This window comes from Sceloporus undulatus, chromosome 3, assembly GCF_019175285.1.
Source record: "Sceloporus undulatus isolate JIND9_A2432 ecotype Alabama chromosome 3, SceUnd_v1.1, whole genome shotgun sequence".
In the NCBI taxonomy this organism is placed as follows: Eukaryota; Metazoa; Chordata; class Lepidosauria; order Squamata; family Phrynosomatidae; genus Sceloporus; species Sceloporus undulatus.
The window spans coordinates 25,130,515-25,154,235 of record NC_056524.1 but is presented as its reverse complement, the minus strand read 5'-3'; the positions used below and the strand labels follow the sequence as shown (position 1 = coordinate 25,154,235).

Below are 23,721 nucleotides of genomic sequence, written 5' to 3'. Positions count from 1 at the left end.
AATAATAATAATAATAATAATAATAATAATAATAATAATAATAATAATAATAATAATATTCTTTCACTGCAAAATAATCAGTGTAGAAGCTGCAGGTTTACTTGGAAGTACTGTAAAATCCTTTGGATCTGAAGGAGACCCATTTTGGAGGAGTGCAGAAATGATCTGGTTTCCCTTATTCTCTATGCTCCCTAAAGTACCACCTCCCTGAATCCAATCCACTCTCCTTCCCTTGTAACAGTTGCCTTCTCGTAGGTTGCATCTGCACTGGGGAAATAATCTGGTTTGACTCCACTTTAACTGTCCTGGCTTGGTGCTATGGAATTCTGGAAACTGTAGTGTCGTGAGCCATTGAGCCTTCTCTGTCAGAGAGCTCTGGTGCCTCAGCAAACTAATAACTTATTATTATTATTAAATAAATTATTATTATTATTATTATTATTATTTTAAAAACAATTTTTTGTTTTTTATTATAATTATTATAATTATTCTCCATGCTCCCTAAAGTACCACCTCCCTGAATCCAATCCACTCTCCTTCCCTGTGTAACACTTGCCTTCTCTTAGGTTGCATCCGCACTTAGGAAGTAATCCGGTTTGACTCCACTTTAACTGTCCTGGCTCAGTGCTATGGAATTCTGGGAGTTGGAGTTTGTTGTGGGGTCCTTGGCTCAAGGCTATGGAATTCTGGGAGTTGGAATTTGTTGCTCCCCCCAGTCTCCGATGGCCCCCTTCGTTGCTCCCATCTCTCCCACAGCCTCCTGTTTCATTCCCTTCATCCCTGTCAGCTACATCCAAACGTGCCCTCCATTCTTGAAGGAGCACCGGAAGCAAATGGGGCAAAATTGCTGTGCAAAATTATGGGAAATGTGGGACCTTGGAGGTTTGGGGGGGGGTGTACTAGGACGGAAACAAAGTCGCATTCCACACCAGACTAATTCGGATTGAAATTGAAGTGAGCTTGGAAACAATTTTTGTGAATTTGCTTGTTACTGAATTCACAAAAATCAGGAGTTACCTTGGATTGACTGTGGATCTGCCTCGGAATGACCTCCCATAGAAAGCAATCATGTGAGATAATTCATTATGTTTTAACATGAATTTGCAAGGTTGGACCTGCAGTGGCTTCCGATCAGAGCTGCAAAACCCTCCGTGTGATAAGGGCCTCTGTGTATTAAACCTAGTTTGAATATTGAATCTAAAAAAATTCCTATGTACAGTCAGCCCTTCTTATACACGGATGTTTTTATACATGGATTCAAGCATCCATGGTTTGAAAATATTAAAAAAAGTATTAATTTCAAATATCAAACCTTGATTTTCCATTTTTGATAAGGGACACCATTTTGCTATGTCATTATATTTAATAGGACTTGAACATCCATGGATTTTGTTATACACGGGGGATCGTGGAACCTAACCCCAGCATATAACAAGGGTCCACTGTACATATTCCTAACAAATAAGCAATAGTCTATTATGCCTTTCCTGTCACGCCACAATTTTGTTAAAAGTTCTACCCTCTCTTTAACAGTTGCAGGGTTTTCCCAGGATCTCTATGGGATCCCTGCCCACCAGAAGTGAAAACTGCGTCATTAGATCAACCTTTCCCAACATAGGTTACATCTGCACTGCAGAAATAATCCAGTTTGACTGCACTTTAACTACCATGGTTGAATGTTATAGAATCCTCGCATTTGTAGTTGTTTCATGAGAGCTCTCTGGCAGAGATGGCTAAATATGTCACCAAGCTACAGTTTCCATAATTGAACATTGAGCCATGTTAAAGTTAAAGCAGTGTCAAACTTTTAAAACAGTGTCAAACTGGATTATTTCTGCAGTGCGGATGCAGCCATAGTGCTCTCCAGATGTTTGGATCATTATGCCTGATCGATTGCCACCCTGGCTGGGGCTTATAGAAACTGTACTCTAAATTAACTACAAGGTACCTTTAAACTGTTTGAAAAAGAAAAGAAACCTACCTTCAATGAGAAGCCATGGGCATAACCGTGGGGACAAAATTGAATGTTTCCCCAATCACCCCATGGTCCTCCATTTGACACCATGAGGATGGAATTATAAGATCGGGCTTCTGCATTCCAGAAGCAGCAGGAGAGGACCAAGAAGAATGCAGTGCTGATGGAGAAGTCCATTCTAACCAACAATGCTCTGAGTCTAGATGCAGAAACCTATCTAGAAAAGAACAGCCTTGTGAATTTATAGCCTAGGTATTTGACCTGACTCACTCATGCAAACCAGGAAATTCCCCAAGAAAAATGTCATATCTATGTGAAATCAATATGCAAAGACAGAATTACTCTAAAAACATATTGTGTCTTAATACTGTTGCTAAATTGTTAAGGAAGTATATCCCCATGAAGGAGTTCTTGGCAATTTAGGTTGGAACTGGTCCAGAGTAAACATACATGACAACTATTGATGTTTTTTCTCTGTTCTGCTTATATTCTAGACCTCTTTTGGTCAAAAGCATTTGCATCTGTCTCTCTTAGAATGGTGATAGTGAGCCCTCCAGCTATCCAAGGAATGGAGAAAAACTTGTTAATCACTGAAGGTAAAATGTATGAACCTTAAATGCCAAACATGAGAGCAATGTGAGAGGCCCTTTGTTGGAGATTGTTTAACACACACTGGATGGATCAGAGGTGTTTAGTGAGTGATAGGATTGGCATAAGACATGCTAAGGCCTTAAGCTGGTCTCATTATACAGCACACCCTTGCCTTATGCAGAGATCTGTTCCGGACCTCACTGCATAAGGCAAGTTCAGCATGTGCTCGAGCCCCATTGAAACTAATGGGGCTCATGCATGTGGCATACTGTAGCATGCGCACCATAGGCGCACACACCATTTCCTCTTCACCAAAAATAAGGCTACCCGATTTACTGGGCTGGCCTGGTTGCCACCGGCAGTAAGGCTGCAGCGTGTTAGGGCTCTCCGGCCCAGCAGAGCCCCAGAGTGCTCGGGGCTGGCTAGCTGGGCCAGGAGTGGCTCCAGTCGGCATCGGGGGTGGAACTTCCAGGCTCATGCCTGGACTTAACTCCCAGCAGGCTTCGAAAGCCAGAAGTGCTGCCTGATTGGTGGCTGACTGGGCTGACCAGGGCCCGTGAGCCAGGAGGGGCAGGACTCCCCCTCTTTCCCAGCTCCTGATTGGTTATTGGGCCTATTTAAGGTCATGTGGTGCCCCGGCTCCAGCCCGGCTCTCCCCTCCCTTCCTATGTTTGGTTTGGGCTGTAGCATAGGTCTTGGATCTGGACGTGGTTTCCAGGGCTGCATAACACTGGATCAGGAGTCCTGTGGGGACTCGGAGTGCTGCGAGATTGTCGTGTTGGCATTGCAGGGGCAACATCATGTCAACGTCCCCCAGTGACAAAGGGTAGAGATGTGAATATGCACACAACCAGTTAACAGAGAGCTGGAAGGGCGATTAATCAGTCACCTCCTTTGGTCATCCTGAAGCTTGGCCATGACCAAGCAAATGGGTTCATCAATCAATAATGGATTGACTGATGACAGATTCAGACCTCATGCATATTCAGGACAACCTTTCTTACAGTTGTTCTTGTTAATAAAGTTGTGACTTTTTCCTTCCAATATAAGTGGTTATTGTTGCGGTGCCTCCACTCCAAGGCAAATTTGCATTACTCAAACTGATTTTTCATTTTTTATGTTTGTTGCATTTGCTTAGAATCATAAAATCACAGAGTTGAAAGAGACCACAAGGGCCATCCCCCTGCCATGCAGTACCTCACAATCAAGGCACTCCTGACAGATGGTCATCCAGCCCAGGGACATAGCTAGGATTTTAGGAAGGGGGGTGGGTCCAGACCATTATAATGGGGCTTGGGTGTGGCGGCGCAGCAGCACACACCATTCATTTTTCTAATGGAAGGGGGGTGGTCCGGACCCCAAGCCCCCCCCCCCCGGCTACGTCCCTGTCCAGCCTCTGCTTAAAGACCTCCAAAGAAGGAGATTCCACCACTATCCGAAGGAGTTTGTTCCACTGTCAAACAGCTCTTACTGTCAGGAAGTTCCTCCTAATGTTAAGGTGGAATCTCTTTCCTTGTAGCTTGTATCCATTGTTCTGTGTTCTAGTCTCTGGAGCAGCAGAAAACAAGCTTGCTCCATCCTCAGTGTGACACTCCTTCAAATACTTAACAGGGCTATCATATCATCTCTTAACTGTCTCTTTTCCAGGCTAAACATACTCAGCTCCCTAATTCTTTCCTCATAAGGTGTGGTTTCAAGGCCCTTCATCATTTTGGTGGCCCTCCTTTGGACACACTCCAATTTGTCAACATCCTTTTTGAATTGTGGTACCCAGAACTGGACACAGTATTCCTGGTGAGGCCTGACTGTCCAAGGCAGATAGAATGGCACTATTATTTCCCTTGATCTAGACACTATATTTCTATTGATGCAGTCTAAAACAGCATTGGCATTTTAAGCTGCTGCATCACACTTTTGACTCATGTTCAAGTTGTGATCTACTAGGACTCCTAGATCCCTTTCACATGTAGTCTCCTCAAGTCAGTTGTCCCCCATCCTATATCTATGCATTTCATTTTTTCTACCCAAGTGCAGTATCTTACATTTCTCCCCACTGAAATTCATTTTGTTATTTTGGTCCAGCTTTCTAATTTATTAAAATCATTTTAAAGTTTGATCCTGTCTTCTGGGATATTAGCTATTCCTCCTGATTTGGTGTCATCTGCAAATTTGAGAAACATGCCCTCTATTCCTTCATCCAAGTCATTGATAAAGATGTTGAATAGCACTGGGCCCAGGACAAAACCATGTGGCACTCACTAGTCACTACTCTCCAGGATAAAGAGGAGCCATTGTTGAGCAGTCTATCTAATTTATACATTGCCTTTCTTCCAACATGAGACCCAAGGCACCTCAAATTGTGAGTTAAAACACAATGTATACATATTTTTAAATGGATAGTACAAAAGTTTTTAAAACAATTAAAAAACCGGATTAAAAACATTAATTCAAAACAGTTTTAAAAGTTAATTAAAATATAGTCATAATAATAAAGGTATATCACATATCAAATAAAACAGACAGTTAACACGCAAAGGCCTTTGTAAACAAAAATGGTATTAAACTGTCAAGAGGGAACCAACCTAGCTTTCCATGGCAGGCAATTCCACTCTGGGAGCAGCCACTGAGAAGGCCCTTTTCTCATGTCCCCATCAAACATTCATGTGATGACAGTGGAATAGAGAATAAATCCAGTGTCTCATTGCTGCTAAAGTTTTGTTTGAATTTAGAGGTGTCCCACTTATACCCTTCACCATTTCGTTGGGGATAACCAGGACATGTTGGCCAAAATCGCAGAAGTCTTTAATGAGGAAGGAAACACAAGATAGAAGAGGTTGCAGCAGTTTGCTTTTGCCTGTGCCTAACAGGAAGGGAGCTGTTCTGTTACTGTTTCTTCCCTTCTTCCTAATGAGTTGAATGCAAACTACGCTTACACTTTAAACTCTGGTTATAGCAACTGAAGGAAGCTGAGGACAAAAGGGGACAGTGGGAGGAAGAGAGAGAAAATGGGACATTCTTAAAGCAGCTGAAAAAAATGGTATGACATTGTCATTAACTGGGCCTGTCCTTGCCAAATGGAGCTGATTGGAGGGTACGTCTACCTCATAGTCTCAAATTCGAAGCCATGAGCAAGCAAGCTCCCAAGATAGTCCATGCTGTCCTCCCCACAATCCAGAAAGGAAGTTGTTGTGAATCCAGTTCTCGTGTTTATGTTTGTTTGCTTTGTTTCAAACTTGTTTTAAAGCAAATTTGTTGTCCTTGAAACTGATGGCTTCAGAACATTTTGTTCCTTTTTCTCTTTTTTTTTAGTGTGGGGCAGCAGCCACAAAAACATGCTTGGAATTCAATTCCTAGTGGTAAAATTTTGCCCACCCCTGCCTTGAGCTGTAGGGCTAGGTTTGTGTGTAAATCTGGTTCTGGTTTGGCCTTCTTATGGGAGAAAAGAACCACTCAGATTTCCCCCCCCCCCCCAGATTTAGGTCTGACAATGATCTGCCTTAGACATCCAAAAAAGTGTTAGATAAAATGTAAAGTCAAAGGCTTTATTGTTAGATAAAAGATTACTGCAGGAATCAAAAGTAGGGTTGGCATATGACCCAATCAGCTGGATTTTAGCCAAATTCAAGGCATACTGCCTGGCAGCTGTTTGGACATTTAGCTGACTCAGATGCCAAGCTCACTTGCTTTTTAAAAGTAAGTTTCTAGCCCTTCTGGAAGGCAAGATAGATGACAATACATGCAACCATATCGTTTTATGAGAAATAGTCTTGCTGCTACTCACCAGTATTCATTGAAATCTCTTTGTAGTCTGATATGACCTTCTCCAAATCCCAGTATAAATATTGAAACTGTGAGGAAATCCTTCTCTGATTTCAGGGAACTGGGGTCTTGGCTGCCAGCAAATAGTGCCTAGTAAATAATAGTATTAGGAATGGAAGAGGAAAATGCAACAGAACAAAGTTGTAAGGTAAAGCAGAGTAAAATGCAGTAATGATAATAAATAGTATTATGTATCATGGACTCTGTTGTTTTTGCTGCAACATGCTGTATCAATAGGCATGCAGTATCTAGACTGAGGGAAGTAATACTGCCACTCTAGTATGTTTTAGTCAGCCCTTACGTGAAATACTGTGCCCAGTTTTGGGTACCACAATTCAAGAGGGATATTGACAAGCTGGAGTGTGTCCAGAGGAGAGTGACCAAAATGGTGAAAAGTCTGGAAATCATGCCCTATAAGGAGCAGCTTAGGGAGCTGGGTATGCTTGACCTGGGAAGAGAAGGCTAAGAGGTGACATGATTGCCGTATTTAAATATTTGAATGTGCTATTGAAGATGGAGCAAGTTTGTTTTCTGAGGCTCCTTAGATTAGAACATGAACCAATGGATTCAAGTTACAAAGAAGGAGATTCCACTTAAACATCAAGAACTTTCTGAGGGTAAGAACTGTTCAACAATGGAATACACTGCCTTGAAGTGTAGTGGAGTCTCCTTGTCTGGAGGCTTTTAAACAGAGGCTGGAAGGCCATCTGTTGGGGGTGCTTTGATTGTGATTTCATGCATGACAGGGGGTTAGTCTGGATGGCCCTCGAGGTCTCTTCCAACTCTATGATTCTGATTCTACAACTTGGCATGGCAATAGTATTCATCTTAATGGGTTTTCTGGAAAATGCAAGTTTCATTTTATTTCTCCAAGACTTCTTGTGGGCTCAGCCTTTTTTTATGAAAAGGAATGAGGAAGACAAATAGAGGTTTATGTAGTACACAGGTGTCTTAGCTTTTTAGTAAGTGGGTCCAAGTAATAAAATTATTTGGAAGGATTATTTCCATGTTTACTTGTCTTTTATGGCAGAGACATGTATGGCATATGTCTTGTATGGCATAGTTCTTTGAACCAGGGACGTAGCCAAGGGAGGGGGGTGTCCGTGGGGTCTGGACCCCCCCTCCATTAGCTACAATGAATGGTGTGCGCTGCTGCATCCAAGCCCCATTATAATGGTGGCACTTGATTGATTGATTGATTGAAATTTTATTTATATACCGCCGTTCCTATGATCACGGCGGTTTACAAAACAAAATGAAAATACAATACAGTACAGATTACAGATTACAGAATCTCCCCCTGGAGAAACGCCGCTCCGGCGGCAAGGAAGAGTCTCTCTGGGCCGCTCCTGCCCAGGTGGAAAGCGAGCAGGCGGGCAGTTAGGGAAGGAGGAGCCTCTTTCTTCAGGCTAGCCCCTGATGGTACTGGGCCAGCCTTCTCTCTCCCTCAGAGGCCGAACGATGACAGTTAGGGAGGGAGGAGCCTCTTTCTTCAGGCTGGCCCCTTAGTCTGGACACCCCCCTTCCCAAAATCCTGGCTACATCCCAGTTTGAACTATATCCTAATTTAAAAGTGTCTTACACCAAAGTAAGCATACACTGCATTTGAGATTTATACATTTGAATTTAGATAGATTCTATCCCATTATCCACTGTAATGTAATCTAGAGCAGGGACGCAAAGTAGCAGCTACAGGACTGGTGGGAGTGTAGAAGGGATTTACAATAAGAAGTGGAAATAAAATATTGGAGAATGGTGCCAAAGGGGAAGAACAGATCTACAAGACTGCACTCACATCTGCTTTGAAGAATATACATTTTCTTACATAGGAAAACATTTGAAAATGTTTGGGGAGGCAACTATGTTCCTTTACAGCAAAAATGGGCAAAGTGTTACTTGTGGGACACATGCAACCTTGGACTCCACTTTTGTGGCCCCCAAAGCCCCCAATCCACTCTCAATTTTTCGTTTTCAACACATTTTTTCAGGCCATTCATACTCCCAAACCAGGCAGAAAGCCACCAAAACCTTTGAAAACATGTGGAACTATCCTCACCCCACAAACATCACAGAACCCAAATGCTTCCATTCCCTTTTCCCTGCAATCCTGCTCAAAATGTTGACATGAATTGACAGGATGTTGCTTCCAGTTGCCATGTTGAGAGGGGCCTGTGGAAGGAAATCCAATTTTTGGGTTTGCTGTGGGGTGTGTCGCCCACATGCACACCTGGGGACTGGAATTGACTCCTGGTCTCTCCACCCAGTTGCCCAACCCTGTTTCCCAAGAAAACCAACAGAAGTACCTTAAAGACTAACCTTTTTTATTTGGCATAAGCATTTGTAAATAGTTATGGCACACACCCTCCCACTGCCTGGAATGGGAGAAGCAATACTGTTGCTTATCTTGCAGATGCTTGGCCACTGACTTCCTATTCTATTAAATAATAATAATAATAAAAATATCCCACAAGTTGGCATGGTCCTACTAGTTCTATGGAAAGAGTAAGAAAGAGCAACAACTCCTAGATAAGCAAACAAGCAGGCGGGAGATGGAGCAGAAAGGAGGTGGTACAACAATGTGTTTCAGCTGTGGAAATGAGAGGACAACAGGTAAACATATCTGAACTGAACAGGAGCAGGAGGAGCAGCCATTGTGATTAACTGAGGGGGCAGAAAATGGAGAACACAGGAGATGTTGGGCCAGAGCCAGCGTTGTGTAGTGGTTTGAGCATTGGACTATGACTCTGGTGGTCAGGGTGTGATAAATACAAGTCCTTCCATTTATCAGAACCTTCTCCACTGATGACAAAAGGTTAAATATGGGAGGGGGTACAGTTACATTTTCATGAGGGCCAGCATCACAGGAGAGTAGATAGCAATTGCCCCGTGAGATGAGCAGTTGGGCAGAAGTGTGAACCTGTGAGATGGTTCTGAGCAGAGATGATAAAAAGCATCATGAGGCTTTTGTTTCAATTCCCAACTGAGCCATGGAAACTAACTGGGTGACTTTGGGCAAGTCACACACTCTCAGCTCCAGAAAACCCTGTGATAGGTTCACCTGAGGGTCACCGTAAGTCAGAAACAACTTGAATGTGTTTTACAGACCACACAGAGCATCACAGTGTTAATGCTTAGTGTTAATGAATTAATGTTAAATCATTAAGAAAATTAATGATTAAATTTAAAGAAAATTAAATTTGTTGATTGTTAATGTTAAAATGTTAAGGGAATTTCAAGAAGTTAATTTATGTTAATCATTAATAATTAATTTCATTTTTAAAAAGTAAGTGTTAATAAAGGTGGCTGGCCCAACCAAAAATTACTCCCCCAAGTAACTGCATTAATTAATTTGAAACATTAATTGCTACTCTAAATACTTAACATGGTTGGCATAAAAAGATCAAAATAATGCATTTTAAAATTGTAGTTGATGATTTTAATGACTTAAGGATAATGAAATAATTTCTAACAAATTGCTCCCAAGCTCTGCAACAACAATTCTGAAACAGCAGTGCTGTCTTCCAGTTTGTTTCCATGCCCTATCAAGCCCCAAATGGCTTGAGGCCAAGATATCTGAAAGGCTTGCCCTCATACGAACCAGTCTGTAACTCTTCTTTCAGTCTTGTAGTGTATTTCTTCAAGAGTGAGGGTCTTGGGCCATGTGAGATAAGGCTATTTTGCATAGCAGCACCAAGCTGGGAGGTCCATTTCCATGGACCGTATGACCAGATGAAGTGGGTGACACTCAGAAGATGGGGGACACCTGGGCCCTCATCATCCTTTGGGGCAGGAGTAGGGTTGCCATAAGTCAGGACCTCCAAACCAGGAGAAATGTAGGACAAATGTAGGGCCACATTTTCAAATGTAGGACACGTTTTTAAAAAAATGGAGGGCACATGAAAAATTTGATAATTTTTTAAAAATGTTAATATAAATGCATGTTTCTTCGGCTGCTCAAAATGGAGGACATTTTGGCATTATTCCTAGACAGATGGCAGAAATGCACTTCTCTTTCTGGCCAAATACCCCCCCCCCGTCCAATTCTACAACTACATGTCCCACTCCCAAGCAGGCATAGGATTTGAAAGACCACAGGCTCCCCCTTTTGCCACTGCAAACTACAAGTCCCACTCCCAAGCAGGCATAGGATTTGAAAGACCACAGGCACCCCCTTTTGCCACTGCAAACTACATTTCCCACTCCCAAGCCTTCTTAGCAATTCCCCCCTTCCTCCTTTTCCTTGCCTCCTCCAACCCCCCAAAACCCCTCATCCCCTCTTTTTCCCCAGGTATGTCTCAACTTAGGGGGGATTTATGGGTCAGATCCCTTGCAAAGTCTTTTTTTCTTTTGTAATGAGGACAAAGCCTTGAGAAGCCCTGGACCCCTGAGAAGAAGAGGAGGGAGGCTTAGAGAGAGGGGGGTAAATAAGAGGACTAGAGGCAGGGTTGCCATAAGTCAGAAAGCAGTTGGGCACACAACAACAACAATAACAACAGCAGCAGCAGAGGAAGAAGGGGGAGGAGGAGAAAAAAGGGGAAAGAGAAAGAAGAAAAGGAGGAGAAAGAAGAAGAAGAATAGGAACAGAGAGAAAAAGATGAGGAGAGGGAAGAAAGGAAGAAAAAGGAGAGGAGGAAGAGGAGGGGAAGAAGAGGAGAAGAAAAAAACTGGAATAATAAGAAGAGAAGGAGTGGAAAGAGAAAGAGAAAGAGGGGAAGAACTAAAAGCAGCTTGCCTGAGTGCAAAGCCCTCCCTGCTTGGAGTTGGAGCATGCCCAAATAAGGAAGCAGAGGGCTGGCTCCTTGAGAAGGCTGGCCAATAGGGGCAGGGCAGAGCAGCAGACCCCGACCCCTGCTAGCTCCAGCCGCTGCTGCTGCTCAGCACTGTAGGAAAGGGAGGCAGCAGCCCTGGGAGCCCTGAGACAGGCAGCCACCCGGGAATGGGGGGAGGGCAGGGCGGGACCAGGCACGCCCCCAGGAGGCGGGAAAGTCCCGCCCACTGCCGTGAAATGGCAAGCCTAGGCAGGAGTGATGAATGTGTGCCCTTGTTGGCTGCTTTGGCACTGGGTTTCCTCTCTAGGGAAGAAAGTCCGGGACCAGAGGAAAAGGAGGGGTGCATGCCCCCCCTTGCTGGCTGCTCCAGCCCTGGGCTTCCTCTCCAGGGGAGAAAGCTGTGGCAAATCCTGGAGGGCCAGTGTGCCCTTTTGGCCACCACCACTGCTAACACCTGGCATGGAGACAATCAGGAAAAACTAGACAAGATAAACAGTCAAATTAACTGGTTGAATTATTTTAAAAATAGTTATGCAAGGTAAAGTTACATTGAAAGACTCTCAGTTACTTATTGTGTTAAGTCTCTGTTCTGATCCAAAGTATGGGAAATATTTTACTATTTGATTCCTTTGTTATCTAGATTGAATTTATGTATATCCTTCATGGTCATTATTTTTGTTTTATTTATGTTCAACAGTAAGCCAGCCTTTCCAGACTTTGTATATATAGTATACAAAGGAATATTAGTAACAGAGGCCAGGAAAACTGAATCATGGGAAGAGTGAGATGTACTCCAGTAGGTTCTAGGCAGGGAATGGTTGTTAGCATCAAGAGAGAACGAAGTGGCAGCAAGGGAAGATGTTTTTGGGAAGATTAGTTTTTACCTTTTGTCTAAGGGGAAAATCAGACAGATGCTTAGAAGAGCTGATGAAAAGATACTACTTTGTTATAGCACTGATTTTCCTCACTTATGTATCTTGCATATATTAGGCTGTATTTCTGATTGGTCATTGAACATAAACAAGGCTTAATTTGTAAGTCTCATGCTGGCACAAACAACCTCAAATTAACCAGGTTAATTATTGTGAATACATCTTCAACATCATGTCGAGTTTGCCCTTAGTTGAAAAATGAGATGAGGAGGTAACCTGCTGATTTTCTTTAAAAAGTACTGCATAGTACATAAGGGGCAGAAATACTATGAGAAGAGTGGGATATCTGCCACAGGAAGGAGAAGCAGGAAAATAACTGGTTGATGTGAAAAACGTGCATCTACACACATCAAAGAGAATGGGGCTTGGATGATTCTGACTTTGGTGCTGTGCTGGATATCTTTACACTTTAGGATCATGTCTATTTCTTTCATGGCTGCTTTTTCCAGTCCTGGTATTCTTCTTCTTATCTTATTATTATTCCTGGACTGTAATCTCTGTTCTTATAAATGTTTGATTTAAGGTACAGGAACTCTTTAACTCAGGGGTAGGCAACATGCGGCCCGCGGGCCAGATGCGGCCCAGCGAGGCCTTGGGACCGGCCCCAGCCCGGTCCTGCCGCCGATTGCCGCCGGGGCCTTTGGTGTCTCGCGCGCAGGGGCAAGGAGGGCAATTGTCTAAAGAAGCCTCAGAAACATGCATTTATATTAACATTTTTTAAAAAATCAGCAAATTTTTTCGCGTGTCCTCCATTTTTCATTTAAAAAGTGCCCTCCATTTGAAAATTTTGTCCTACATTTGTCCTGGTTTATGTATTTATTTAATTTTTAAACAATTATTTGTTTATTTTTTGGCTTCGGCCCCGCAGTTGTCTGAGGGACAGCAACCCGGCCCCCGGCTCAAAAGGGTTGCCTACCCCTGCTTTAACTTTTTCAATGTCCTCATTGTCTAGGTTGAACTTATTATCCATGGTCATTACTATTTTTTCTTTATGTTTAGCAGTAAGCCAGACTTTGCACTTTTTTTCTTTGACCTTCCTTAGTAAAAGTTCCAAGTTTGTGATGTTTTCTACTAGTGTTATGGTGTCACCTGAATACCTCAGATAGTTGATTTTCCTTCATCCTATCCTTAGTCTTCATCCTTCCTAATATAAACCTGTCCTGCATATGATATTTTCTGCATACAAGTTGAACAAATAGGGTGACTGCATGCAGTCTTGCCTTACTCCTTTGCCAATTGGGAACCATTCTGTTTCTTCATATTCTGTTCCAAATGTATCCTCTTTTTCTAAGTACAAATTTCTTATCAAGACTATCCAATGTAGTGGCACTCCCATGTCTTTAAGAGAGTTTCATATTTTTCATGACCTATTCCGTTGATGGCAAACCTATGGCACACGTGCCAGAGGTGGCACTCAGAACCCTCTCTGTGGGCACACATGCTGTTGCCCTAGCACAGAGTTTGCCAGAGTTTCTTACTAGAAAGCCAGAGGGATGTGGCACTTTGCAATAAATAAGTGGGGTCTGGGTTGCAGTTTGGGCACTTGGTCTGTAAAAGGTTCACCTTATACAGTCAAGGGCTTTGCTGTATAAAGCACATACTAATATTCTTTTGGAGTACCTTGGTGTGCTCCATTAGCTGTTGTATGTTTGCAATGTGATCCCTAATACCTCTTCCTTTTCTGAACTCCACTTCCACCTCTAGGATTTCTCTCTCCATATATGATTAGAGTCTACGCTGCAGAATATTGAACATAATTTTGCTTGCATTGGAAATTTACATTATGGTCCTATAGTTGCTGTAGTCCTTTGTGTCTCCTTTTTTGCATATTGATCATTTCCATATTGCATATTGATCATTTCCATTCTGTTGGCCAACATTTTGTTTTCCATATTTGCTGGCATATTTTAATTATCACTACAGCTGATTCTGTCTCTATGGATTGTAGCAGTTCTATTGAAACATCATGGTTATTTATTCTTCCCAGTATTTCTTATTGTAGTGTCCATCCCACTCTTTAGGATTCGGGGTTCATTTTATTTCAGTTCTTCATCCCATGTGTCATACATTCTTTTTTCCTTTTGTATTTTACTCCTGTTTTTACTGAGATTATAATCCCATCCCTCCTGAGAATCCTGACTTTCATGAGAAGTAATTCTAATTGGGACTTTGTTGTTATTAACTGTGGTCTAAAACACACTGCAGAAATAATCCAGTTTGAGACCGCTTTAACTGCCCTGGCTCAATGCTAAGGAAGTTTAGGAACTGTAGTTTTGTGAGTCATTTAGCCCTTCTCTGTCAAGAGAGCTCTATTGCCACAATAAACTACAATTGCCAGGATTCCCTAGCACTGAGCCAGGGCAGTTAAAGCACTCTCAAACTGGATTATTTCTGCAGTGGGGTTTGGTCCTGTGTTCAAGTCAACTTTGACTCATTGCGACCCTGTGCATGAGACACCTGCAAGCCCCTTTTCCTCAGCTGCTCTGCTCAGGTCCTGAGGGCCCAAGACTCCTTAATCGAGTCTATCCAGTTAGCATGTGGTCTTCCTCTCTTTCTACTGCACTCCATTTTTCCTAGCATTACTGAATTTTCTAATGAGTCATTCCTCCTCATGATGATGTGTCCAAGGTATGAAAGTCTCAATTTGGTCATCTTGGCTTCCAGTGTCCATCTGTTTTAGGATCCATTTGTTTATCATTTTGGCTGTCCATGGTACTCTTCTCCAGCACCACATCTCAAATGAATTGGGACTAGTGACATGTTACAACTGAAACTCCTTATGAAGCACACTTCATCACTTTCTTTAATAGCATTCGACAAGAGGATAAAAATTTTCATCTCCAGAAATAGTGGCTGACTTTTTGGTCTTTACTGCTGTCTTCAAATTGTCACTAATAGTTACTTAATCTTTTTTACAACCATATCTTCTCAGTTGTTCTAGTATTCCATGGTTGATGTATTGTATCTATTGCTGTAAAATTATTCACAAAGCAGTTCAGAAAAAAAAAATATTCCTGAGAGGCCTACAGTGTCAAATTTGGAAACCCTGAGCTGAACTGAAAATGTAACAGAGGACTGTAACTATCTTATTAGGCATAACCCTAAAGTCAACTTAAATGATGAAAGAAAGAATCAATATAATATTAATGCCTTTCCCTGTCAAAGAATTGTGTGAATGGAGCAATTTCATAGAATCACAGAATTACAGAATCACAGAGTTGGAAGATGCCTTGTAAACCTTGTAAACTCTGATCAGTGTAGAATCTTCAACTAAAGCATCGCAGCAGGTAATGGCCCAGGCACTTTTTGAAAACATGCAAGGAAGGAGACCTCACTACCTATCTAGGAAATTGGTTCCATTGCTGAACCACTTGAAATCTACCCTCCTGTAACTTAAATCCATTAGATCTCATCCTACCCTCTGGGGCAGAAGGGAACAAACCTGCCTTCTCCTGTCTGTGACTGCCCTTGAGGTATCTAAAGAGTGCAATCTTGTCACCCTTCAGTCTTCTCTTCATCAGTCTGAACACGTCCACCTCCTTCACCCTTTCCTCATGTGTGTTGTTCTCCATATCTCTTGACATCCTTGTTGTCTTTCTTTGAACCTACTTCAACCTGTCTATATCCTTCTAAAAATGAGGCACTCAGAACTGAACATAATACTCCAGATGAGGTTTTAGTAGTGTAAAATATAGGGCTGGTAATTATTTCCCTCAACCTGGGAGCTACGCATTTATTTATTTATTTTATTTGTATGTTGCTTTTCTCCCAGAAGGGATCCAATGTGGCTCATAGATAAAAACATTTTTAAATAATCTAAAAAGCATATAAAATTACATAAAAAGATACAAAATTTAAAAGCATGACTAAAACACACATACGCCATAAAAACTACCTTGGTATGATTATATCTCAAGCATCTGCTTAAATAAAAGCATCTTGGTTTGCAAGCTAAATGCCAGCCTAGCACACTGTGGAAGGACATTCCAGAGGGTGGGTGCAGCCACAGAGAAGGCTCTCTTATGTCCTTACCAAGCAAGCCTGCTATGGTGGTGGGACCAAGAGAAAGCCTTCCTCCAAAGATCTTAGTGTTCTGGCAGATTCATAGGGGGAGATATGGTTCTTCAAATAGTCTGGACTTATGCCATATAGTGCTTTATAGGTCAGTTGTTGAATTGTGCCTGGAAATGAACTGATAGTCCATGAAACTGTTTAAACAAGGGAATTATGTGCTCCCTATGACTGGCCCCAGTCAGCATTCTAATCACACCATTCTGGACCTGCTGAAGTTTGTGAACAGTTTCCAAAGGCAGCCCCCAGTAGAGTCTGTTACATTAGTTCAAACTGGAGGTAATTGAGGCATGTGTCACTGTAGCCAGATCTGGCATCTCAAGAAATGGGTGCAGCTGGTACACAAGTTTTAACTGTGTGAATGCACTCCTAGCCACTGCTGAGATCTGGGCATCCAAGCTCAGAGCTGTAAACCTGAGATTTCAGAGGTAGTGTAATTCCATCCAGCACAGGCAAAATCCCTATTCACTGATCTGCCTTATTACTGACCAGAAGCACCTTTGTCGTCTCTGGATTAATTTTCAGTTTGTTTGCCCTCATCCTATTCATTACTGACAGCAGACATTGGTTCAGCACAGAGACAGCTTCCTTGCAATCAGATGAAAAGGAGAGATAGATTTGGGTGTCATCAGCATACTGGTGATACCACATCCCAAAACTACTTCCAGCGGTTATGTGTTATATAATATGGGTGACAGAACAGAACCCTGAGGGACCCTACAGTCATTTGCTCATTATCTGGAGCCATGAACAGCAAACAAACTTTCACTAGTTGTGTAGCACATCCCATCATTCAATTTACAAAGCATATACAGAAACATAGCTAATGGTAGAAGCTATGATCCTGACAGCTGCTTGAATTGAAAGGTACTTGTCCACTACTAGAATGACAACAGAGATGAAGTTCTCCTAAATTCTTTTGGAAGGACATTCCATAATCTGAGAACAGCTTCAGACAAGGCCTTCTCTCATTTTTGCACCAAACAAATCTCTGGCAGTGGTGCGATTGAGAGTACAGTCTCTTGTGCAGAGAGTAATTTTTTTACTTGTTTGGGCGTAAAGAGGATGTTGGTATTTACCTTGATAACATAACATGGCACAGTTGTTCACTTTGAAACAATGGTTCTATCCCATTCAGAGTAGCATGGATTCATGTGGTTTGCCAGTTTCCAGTCATAGAACTGTTGTAGATTAGAATGGTGATGCTCCAGGCATGGCAAGAAGTGACATCTAGGAGGTGATCGCACGGCAATAAAGTGTCCTTTCCCTGATGCGATAAGGTTGCCTTACGGGTTGCTATTGGGTGTTATCACACATCAAAAGACCACCGAAGCTGCCGGGCAACGAAAACCTGTCTCTCAGCCATGTTTAGCCCATCGATTTTCAAGAAGAGGAAGCTTCTGTACTTGAAAATTTCCAGGCTAAGCACGTCTGGGAGATAGGTTTTCTATTATTTGTATTAATTTTTTTATCTGTCATATTAAGTAGGAATAGTTCAGGGCTTAGTGGTATATTTATTTGTAGGATATGTGTCATCATTTCATGTATCGATTTCCAATACTGTATTCTGTAGCTTTTTGATTTCCACCAGCAGTGGAAGAAGTCTCCCTCTTGTATATCACATTTCCAACATTTTTTTTGTTCCCGTTTTGTATATTTTGTTTATCTTCATTGGCGTCATGTACCACCGATACATCATTTTGAAATAATTTTCCTTTAGGTTTTGGCATAACGTAAACTTATTTGTTATTAACCATGACTTTTCCCAGGCCTCGAGCTCTATGGCTCTTCCTAGGTGTGGTGCCCATTTTATCATAGTGTGTTTTACCACCTCAGTTTCTAAATCTATTTTTTAATGCCTTACAAAATTTAGCTATACATGGTCCGTCCTTACTAAAGAAAATTTCATCAAGTTCATTTCTAGATTTAGTTATTCCTTGTTCTTTTTTATCTTGTCTGAATCGGACCTGCAATTGATGATATAGAAACCAGTTTATGTTTAAGTTCCCTTTTTGTAGTTGATCTATGGGTTTCATTCTACATTCATTCTTGCCCTCTGTTAGTAATATATATTATATCTCAATCATGGTTCTTTGTTATTTCTAGTTCTGTATAAGAATGGTTCATGTGTAGAGGTCCATGTTGGGATTTGTTGTCAGTTTTTCTATCCCATTCTGAGAGAAAGAAACAGAAATATTTTGGGCCAAGAAGTTTCTAAGTTACTAGCAGGGCAAAGGAAATGTCGATGTTTATCAGTTCTAACCCCCTTTAGATCAGCCTCAGCCCACATTCCAATCAATTACGAGTGACTTTTATAGCACTATTTATCTTGTTTAACAATTTAGCAAAGTCAAGTCAAGTCTATTTTTATGTGTTGCCTCAATTTTCAGAATGTTCTAAAAGAATTTCCCTGCTTCCAGATATGACTCAGTTCAAATTCCCGGGCTATGAATTCTCAAGCTCTTGGCCTTCCACTTCACTTCTCCATCTACACTCAGAGTGGCAATGGACTTCTCCATGAGCACTTTGCTCTTCTTGATCCTTTCCTGCTGCCTCTAGGATGCAGAAGCTGAAGAAGTCATTAACCTGATCACAGTACAAAATGGAGGACAGTGGGGTAGTTGGAGGATTCCAGAATTTTGTCGTGCGGGCTTTGCCAATGGCTTCTCATTAAAGGTAGGTTACTTCTCTTTTTTTGGACTCTGGTGCCCTTAAGTTAAGATAGTTTAGCCTTAGCCAGCATGCCCAATTTTAAAAAAACATAGTGAAAGGTGTAGTCCCAAATCTGCTGTGCTCAGCAATGAAGTCATAAGGCTACACTAAGGCAACTGATCACAAACACTTACAGATTTGCATAGGAAAAGCCACAAGCTTCATTTGTTACAGCTGTAGAAGGCTTGGCCCAGATGGGATCAGCTTCAGCACTGGCAACCTGGCTGTCATACCCCTGAGTGATTGGTTTTTGTTTTTGGCCCTGTTGGGATGTTATGTAGATGTAAACCTCTGTGTGTGGATCTCCGTCACCTGGGTTTCGAAATAGCTTTCTTTTCTGCACGGACGTAGCTAGATTTTTAGAAGGGGGGGGGTTCCCAGCCTCCGTACCAATACCACACCATTATAATGACGGCTTGAGTGCAGGACGGCGCAACCATTCATGTTTCTTCTAATGAAGGGGGGGGGGGTCCGTGCACCTCCCCGATCCCCACCCTGCTCATCACTGCTTTCCTGCCCCTGAGCTGGGTGTGCCCCATGCTACCTTCACACACACTCAAGAGCCCTTAATGGAGCCCCAGTAAACAATATGATCACCACAGATCCATACCAAAGTCTTCCTTAGCCCTGAAAATGAGGAGCAGCAGCACATAATGTGTAAAAGCTCTTGTCTCCTGTTTTCAAGTAAAAGAGTTCTATATTTCATACAAGGCTAAATCCATCAGTACTTTTTCTTTAAAGAAGCACTACAGTTTTCTTTGTTTTTGCCTAGATATGTTTAGAGAAGTAAGGACAGGATACAAACAAAGGAGAGAAAGAAAAAACAACCCCCTCCCAAGAAAAAGGTCTGATCGTATCCGTTCCCCCACCCCCCTACTACCTAGACTCTTTTATCTAAACCAGGGTGGAGATATACCTCAAATTTACAGACTGACCATCCTCCAACATCCACACCTGGCAGCAGAGGTGGCTGCCCCTATTTTAAATGAATGATTCTTAAATCCCCTGGTTGCACTCTCAACTTAAATAGTCACCACCGAAGGAGAGCCATATACAGTTATCAAGAATGGGGGTGGTGTCCTCATGCATTAGTAAGTTGCCCCAATTTGGAATGCAGAGCACAAGAAAGGTCCTGAATGTCCAGACTGGGCAAGGACAAAGTCCTCTTACCACTCTAAAGTGGGCAGCCATGCTTTTTCCAAGCTGTACCCTTAGGTGTTGGTCTGATAACTGACCATGAGCCTGATGTACCTAACCAGATGACTAGTCCTGAATGCCCTGAAGAAGACCAGCGTATATGCTGTCTCAAAAAGTTTGACCTTGACTTAAACTACTTGTGGTCATTTCTCCAACAGTTTCCAAATCCATATGGACAGAGGTAGATTAATCCCTTTCTCACCAAAGGGGGGGGAATGATAAATTCTTGAAATATCATTTTTCAAAATGCTACATTGGACTCCAAACTGAATCCAAGTCTTCTTTCACATCCTTATTTTCACACTTTTTAAAAAAGTTATCAAACATGACTATCATTAGATCCAACTCAGTGTCCTCTATTCATGGACAGATCTAAGCAATAGTGCCATTTTAGATTTATCCAGTTTTATCATTCTCTCTTTATCTTTTCTTCCACCAGGTAGAAAGCAATCAAAGTAAAGGGGATGACAGTGCCCTGAATGGAATCAAGTTGTACTGTACTAATGGCCAAGTAATTGAATCTGAGTCTGGAAAGTAAGTACATGCTTCACTTGCATTTTTGTTTTCTTGTATTATTTGGAAAATGGTATTTGGATGGGTAAAATACTTTGAATTAAGTTAGTTCAGTATGCACCAAAGATCACAGTGATCCAGAACAGATGGGCAGGGGAAAGTGGTTTGATTCTGTTTTCTCTCTCAATCATGCACACACACCTGAGATGGAGGAGTTTGCTATTTCTTTTTGTATTTGTCTGAATTTGTTTTTAAATGTAGATCTACAAGTTCATGAAATGGCAGCAAAATAGTAGGCATTTAACATATTGCTGCATTTTTACTATCAAGGAGCAAGGAGCGGCTTGGATGACTGCATATTCCCCAGCCCTACTTTAAGTGAAGAAATGTAACATACAGTGCAACAAAACAAAACAAAACAAAACAAACAACAGTTTATTAATAAAGGAACCTATGGACACCAATATGGGAGCAAGGTTAAGCATAAAACAAAGCACTGAATAATGGTCATGGCTCAGTGGGATTCCTATGCTAGAGTTGGAAAAGGATGACTATGTACACCTTTCAAACAGGTCATTAAAATTTGCTCAGGGAGATTCACAAATATAATAGTGTCCAATAAAATATTAGTGACCAGCATGGGGACAAATAAATGTATGAGTTGCTCATACTACTCGCCTCTTCTGATGCAAGAGATCTAAACTTTACAAAGGTCAGGGATGGGCAAAATGCAGCTTTTAGGCTGCATGAAGCTCCCAGGGCTGTTTTTGTGGCCTCCAGGTTCAATATTTTCCCCATCCTAAACAATCTCTGGAAGATGTGGAATATTTGCCCATCATGTTTGGGAACCTCCTTGCTCCCCACAAAATTGGTATTTTTTTTTTAAATTTTCTTGCTCCAAAGTGTCTTCTATGAGGTGTGTGAGGCATTAGTATCACATTTCGATCTGTCCATCCAATTTATGTACAGGTCATGCCTTTTTGGAAAGAGGGAGAAGACATTTACTTTCCCCTCAAATGGTCCAGAAGAGGCCTTTACTTACTAACTTCCTTATTTATTATTTATATCCTGCCTTTCTCCTGATATTGTGACCCAAGGCAGTTAACGTGATCAATTTCTGGCTAACATTATTGTTTTCTTTGACAGGTGGGGACAATGGACAAAGGTTCAATATTGTCCAAAAGGCAAGCTAGTTTCTCGCTAAGAGTGGAAAGAAATCAAGGGAATGGTGATGATACAGCAGCCAACAACATCAAGTTTTCATGTGATGATGGAAGTGAACTCACTGGTGATGGAGCGGGCTGGGGTGATTTTGGTCTGTGGAGCCCTCAATGTCACTTTGGCGCCATATGTGGGATTGTGACAAAGGTTGAGGAAGACCAAGGAAGTGGTGATGACTCAGCACTTAATGATGTGAAATTCTTCTGCTGCAAATAAAGTATAAGTATTTTTCCTCCTAGAATTAGTCATTTCCCACAAACTGTGATAACCAGCTTAATTTTCCCAATAGTTTACCAAAAATTTCTTATTGATTTACTGTTATCTGCTTCTTAAAATATCAATAATATGTATTCTAAAGTCACAATATGTAGTACTGACAATCAGGTAGTGGTTATTAACAAGGATATCTTCTATCTAAATTAATAAGAACAGTGTTCATTGGAACAAATCTAGAACTTCTCAATCATTCTGGATGCACCCTCAGTTTACTCAATAATGAATTTTTCTGTATAATTAACAGATGTTCTATATCCTGTAAACATAAGATACATGATGCCCAAACTACTGTCTTTATTAAAATCCATATTTGGTTTCTTTTCTTTTTTTTCATGCATCAACAGTAGTGATTCCATTTTAATCACACCAAATCTGCTTGACAACTCTGAATGAAATTCAAAGTAACTGTAATCTCAGATTTGGTTAGATTTACAGTACATCTATTCCTTTAATCACCCCATTTGTTGTTCAGAATGGTTAAAAAAAAAGCTCTTTATATGAAAACATCTGGCCTCCACATGCTCCAGAAAGGAACATAGGCTGAGCTCCAATAATTTTTATGCTCAGAATAGCCATCTCACTTGTTTTCCAGTGCCTTAGCAAGGTGATTTGTTGTTGCTTTATGATTTCAAGTCATTTCGGACTTATGGTGACCCTAAGGGGATTTCAGAGGCTTTTTCCAATAGAAAAGAATATAGTTTTTCCTGTAGCAAAGAAACAGTAGTACAGTAACCTATAAAAAAATTAAAAAGCTAAAAAATGAATACATCTATATGTTAATGTGTGTTCATTCTTTTTGTACTTGTTATGCTCCTTTCTTTTGAGGTTTCCATGTGTGAATTTGTCATCAAAAGAGAGAGCCAATATGGTGCACTGGTCTAGAGCATTGGACTGGAATTGGGTGTATCCAGGCTCAGTCCCTCGTGAACCATAATACTCTAAATCACAATCTCTTGTGAACCTTAAAACTCTGGCCTTTGGCCAGTCACTCACATTTTATCTGTCTCACCTCACAGGGCTGTTAGGAGGATTATGCTCCTATGAGGGCCCTAGAGCCTAAGGGCCTCACTCTGCCCAATTTTCTTGTTCTGTCCGTAGATAACTTACAAATATAATTAGAAATACACTTATTTCCCTTACTCTCACAACTTTCCCCCTATTCCCCACTTCTGTTTCCCTTCCCATTTTTATTAAATACAACAAACAGGGTGAGGGTGTAAATCAGCAAAGGCAAATGAAAGGAGAAAAAAACACAAAGAGAAAGAGAGAGTATGTGCAAAAGTCAAAGAGGAGAGTCAATGCTGTCATCTTAAGCACTAAATACAAGGAATCTCTTTTATGAAGTAGTGCTCAAGCTTTGAAACAACTACACTGAGCTAAATGCTTTTTCTCCACCTCCTTTTTATTTTTTCTTACCCACCCCACCCCATGATGCCAGACCAGTATGAGTGACAATTATATTACAACACATATTAGTTAAAAACACATAATATTAGTGAAATCACATAGCATCAGTTTAGAAAACATAAAACCAATCCATATTAAAACAGTCCGTAATTTAAAACTTATAACTTAACATTCCTAATTTGAAAATTATATGGATAGGTCTGCTGTAACTCAGACTACTGACTGTTGCCCCTCCTAC

At 41.3% G+C, this 23,721-nt stretch overlaps 1 protein-coding gene and 1 pseudogene across 1 annotated transcript in view; one reads left to right on the top strand and one right to left on the bottom strand.

The window, feature by feature from the left end:
- LOC121925310 (vitelline membrane outer layer protein 1-like) overlaps positions 1-6,456 on the bottom strand; it is a 12,728-nt gene extending 6,272 nt beyond the window's left edge. The window contains exons 1-2 of the mRNA XM_042457313.1: positions 6,348-6,456; positions 1,982-2,192 (exon numbers count right to left, since the gene is read on the bottom strand). Coding sequence (XP_042313247.1) covers positions 1,982-2,152 — 171 coding nt within the window. The 5' untranslated portion in view covers positions 2,153-2,192; positions 6,348-6,456. The remainder of the gene's footprint in view (positions 1-1,981; positions 2,193-6,347) is intronic.
- A 4,974-nt stretch (positions 6,457-11,430) lies between these two features.
- Positions 11,431-22,840, top strand: LOC121925313 (annotated as a pseudogene).
- Positions 22,841-23,721: the final 881 nt, after the last annotated feature.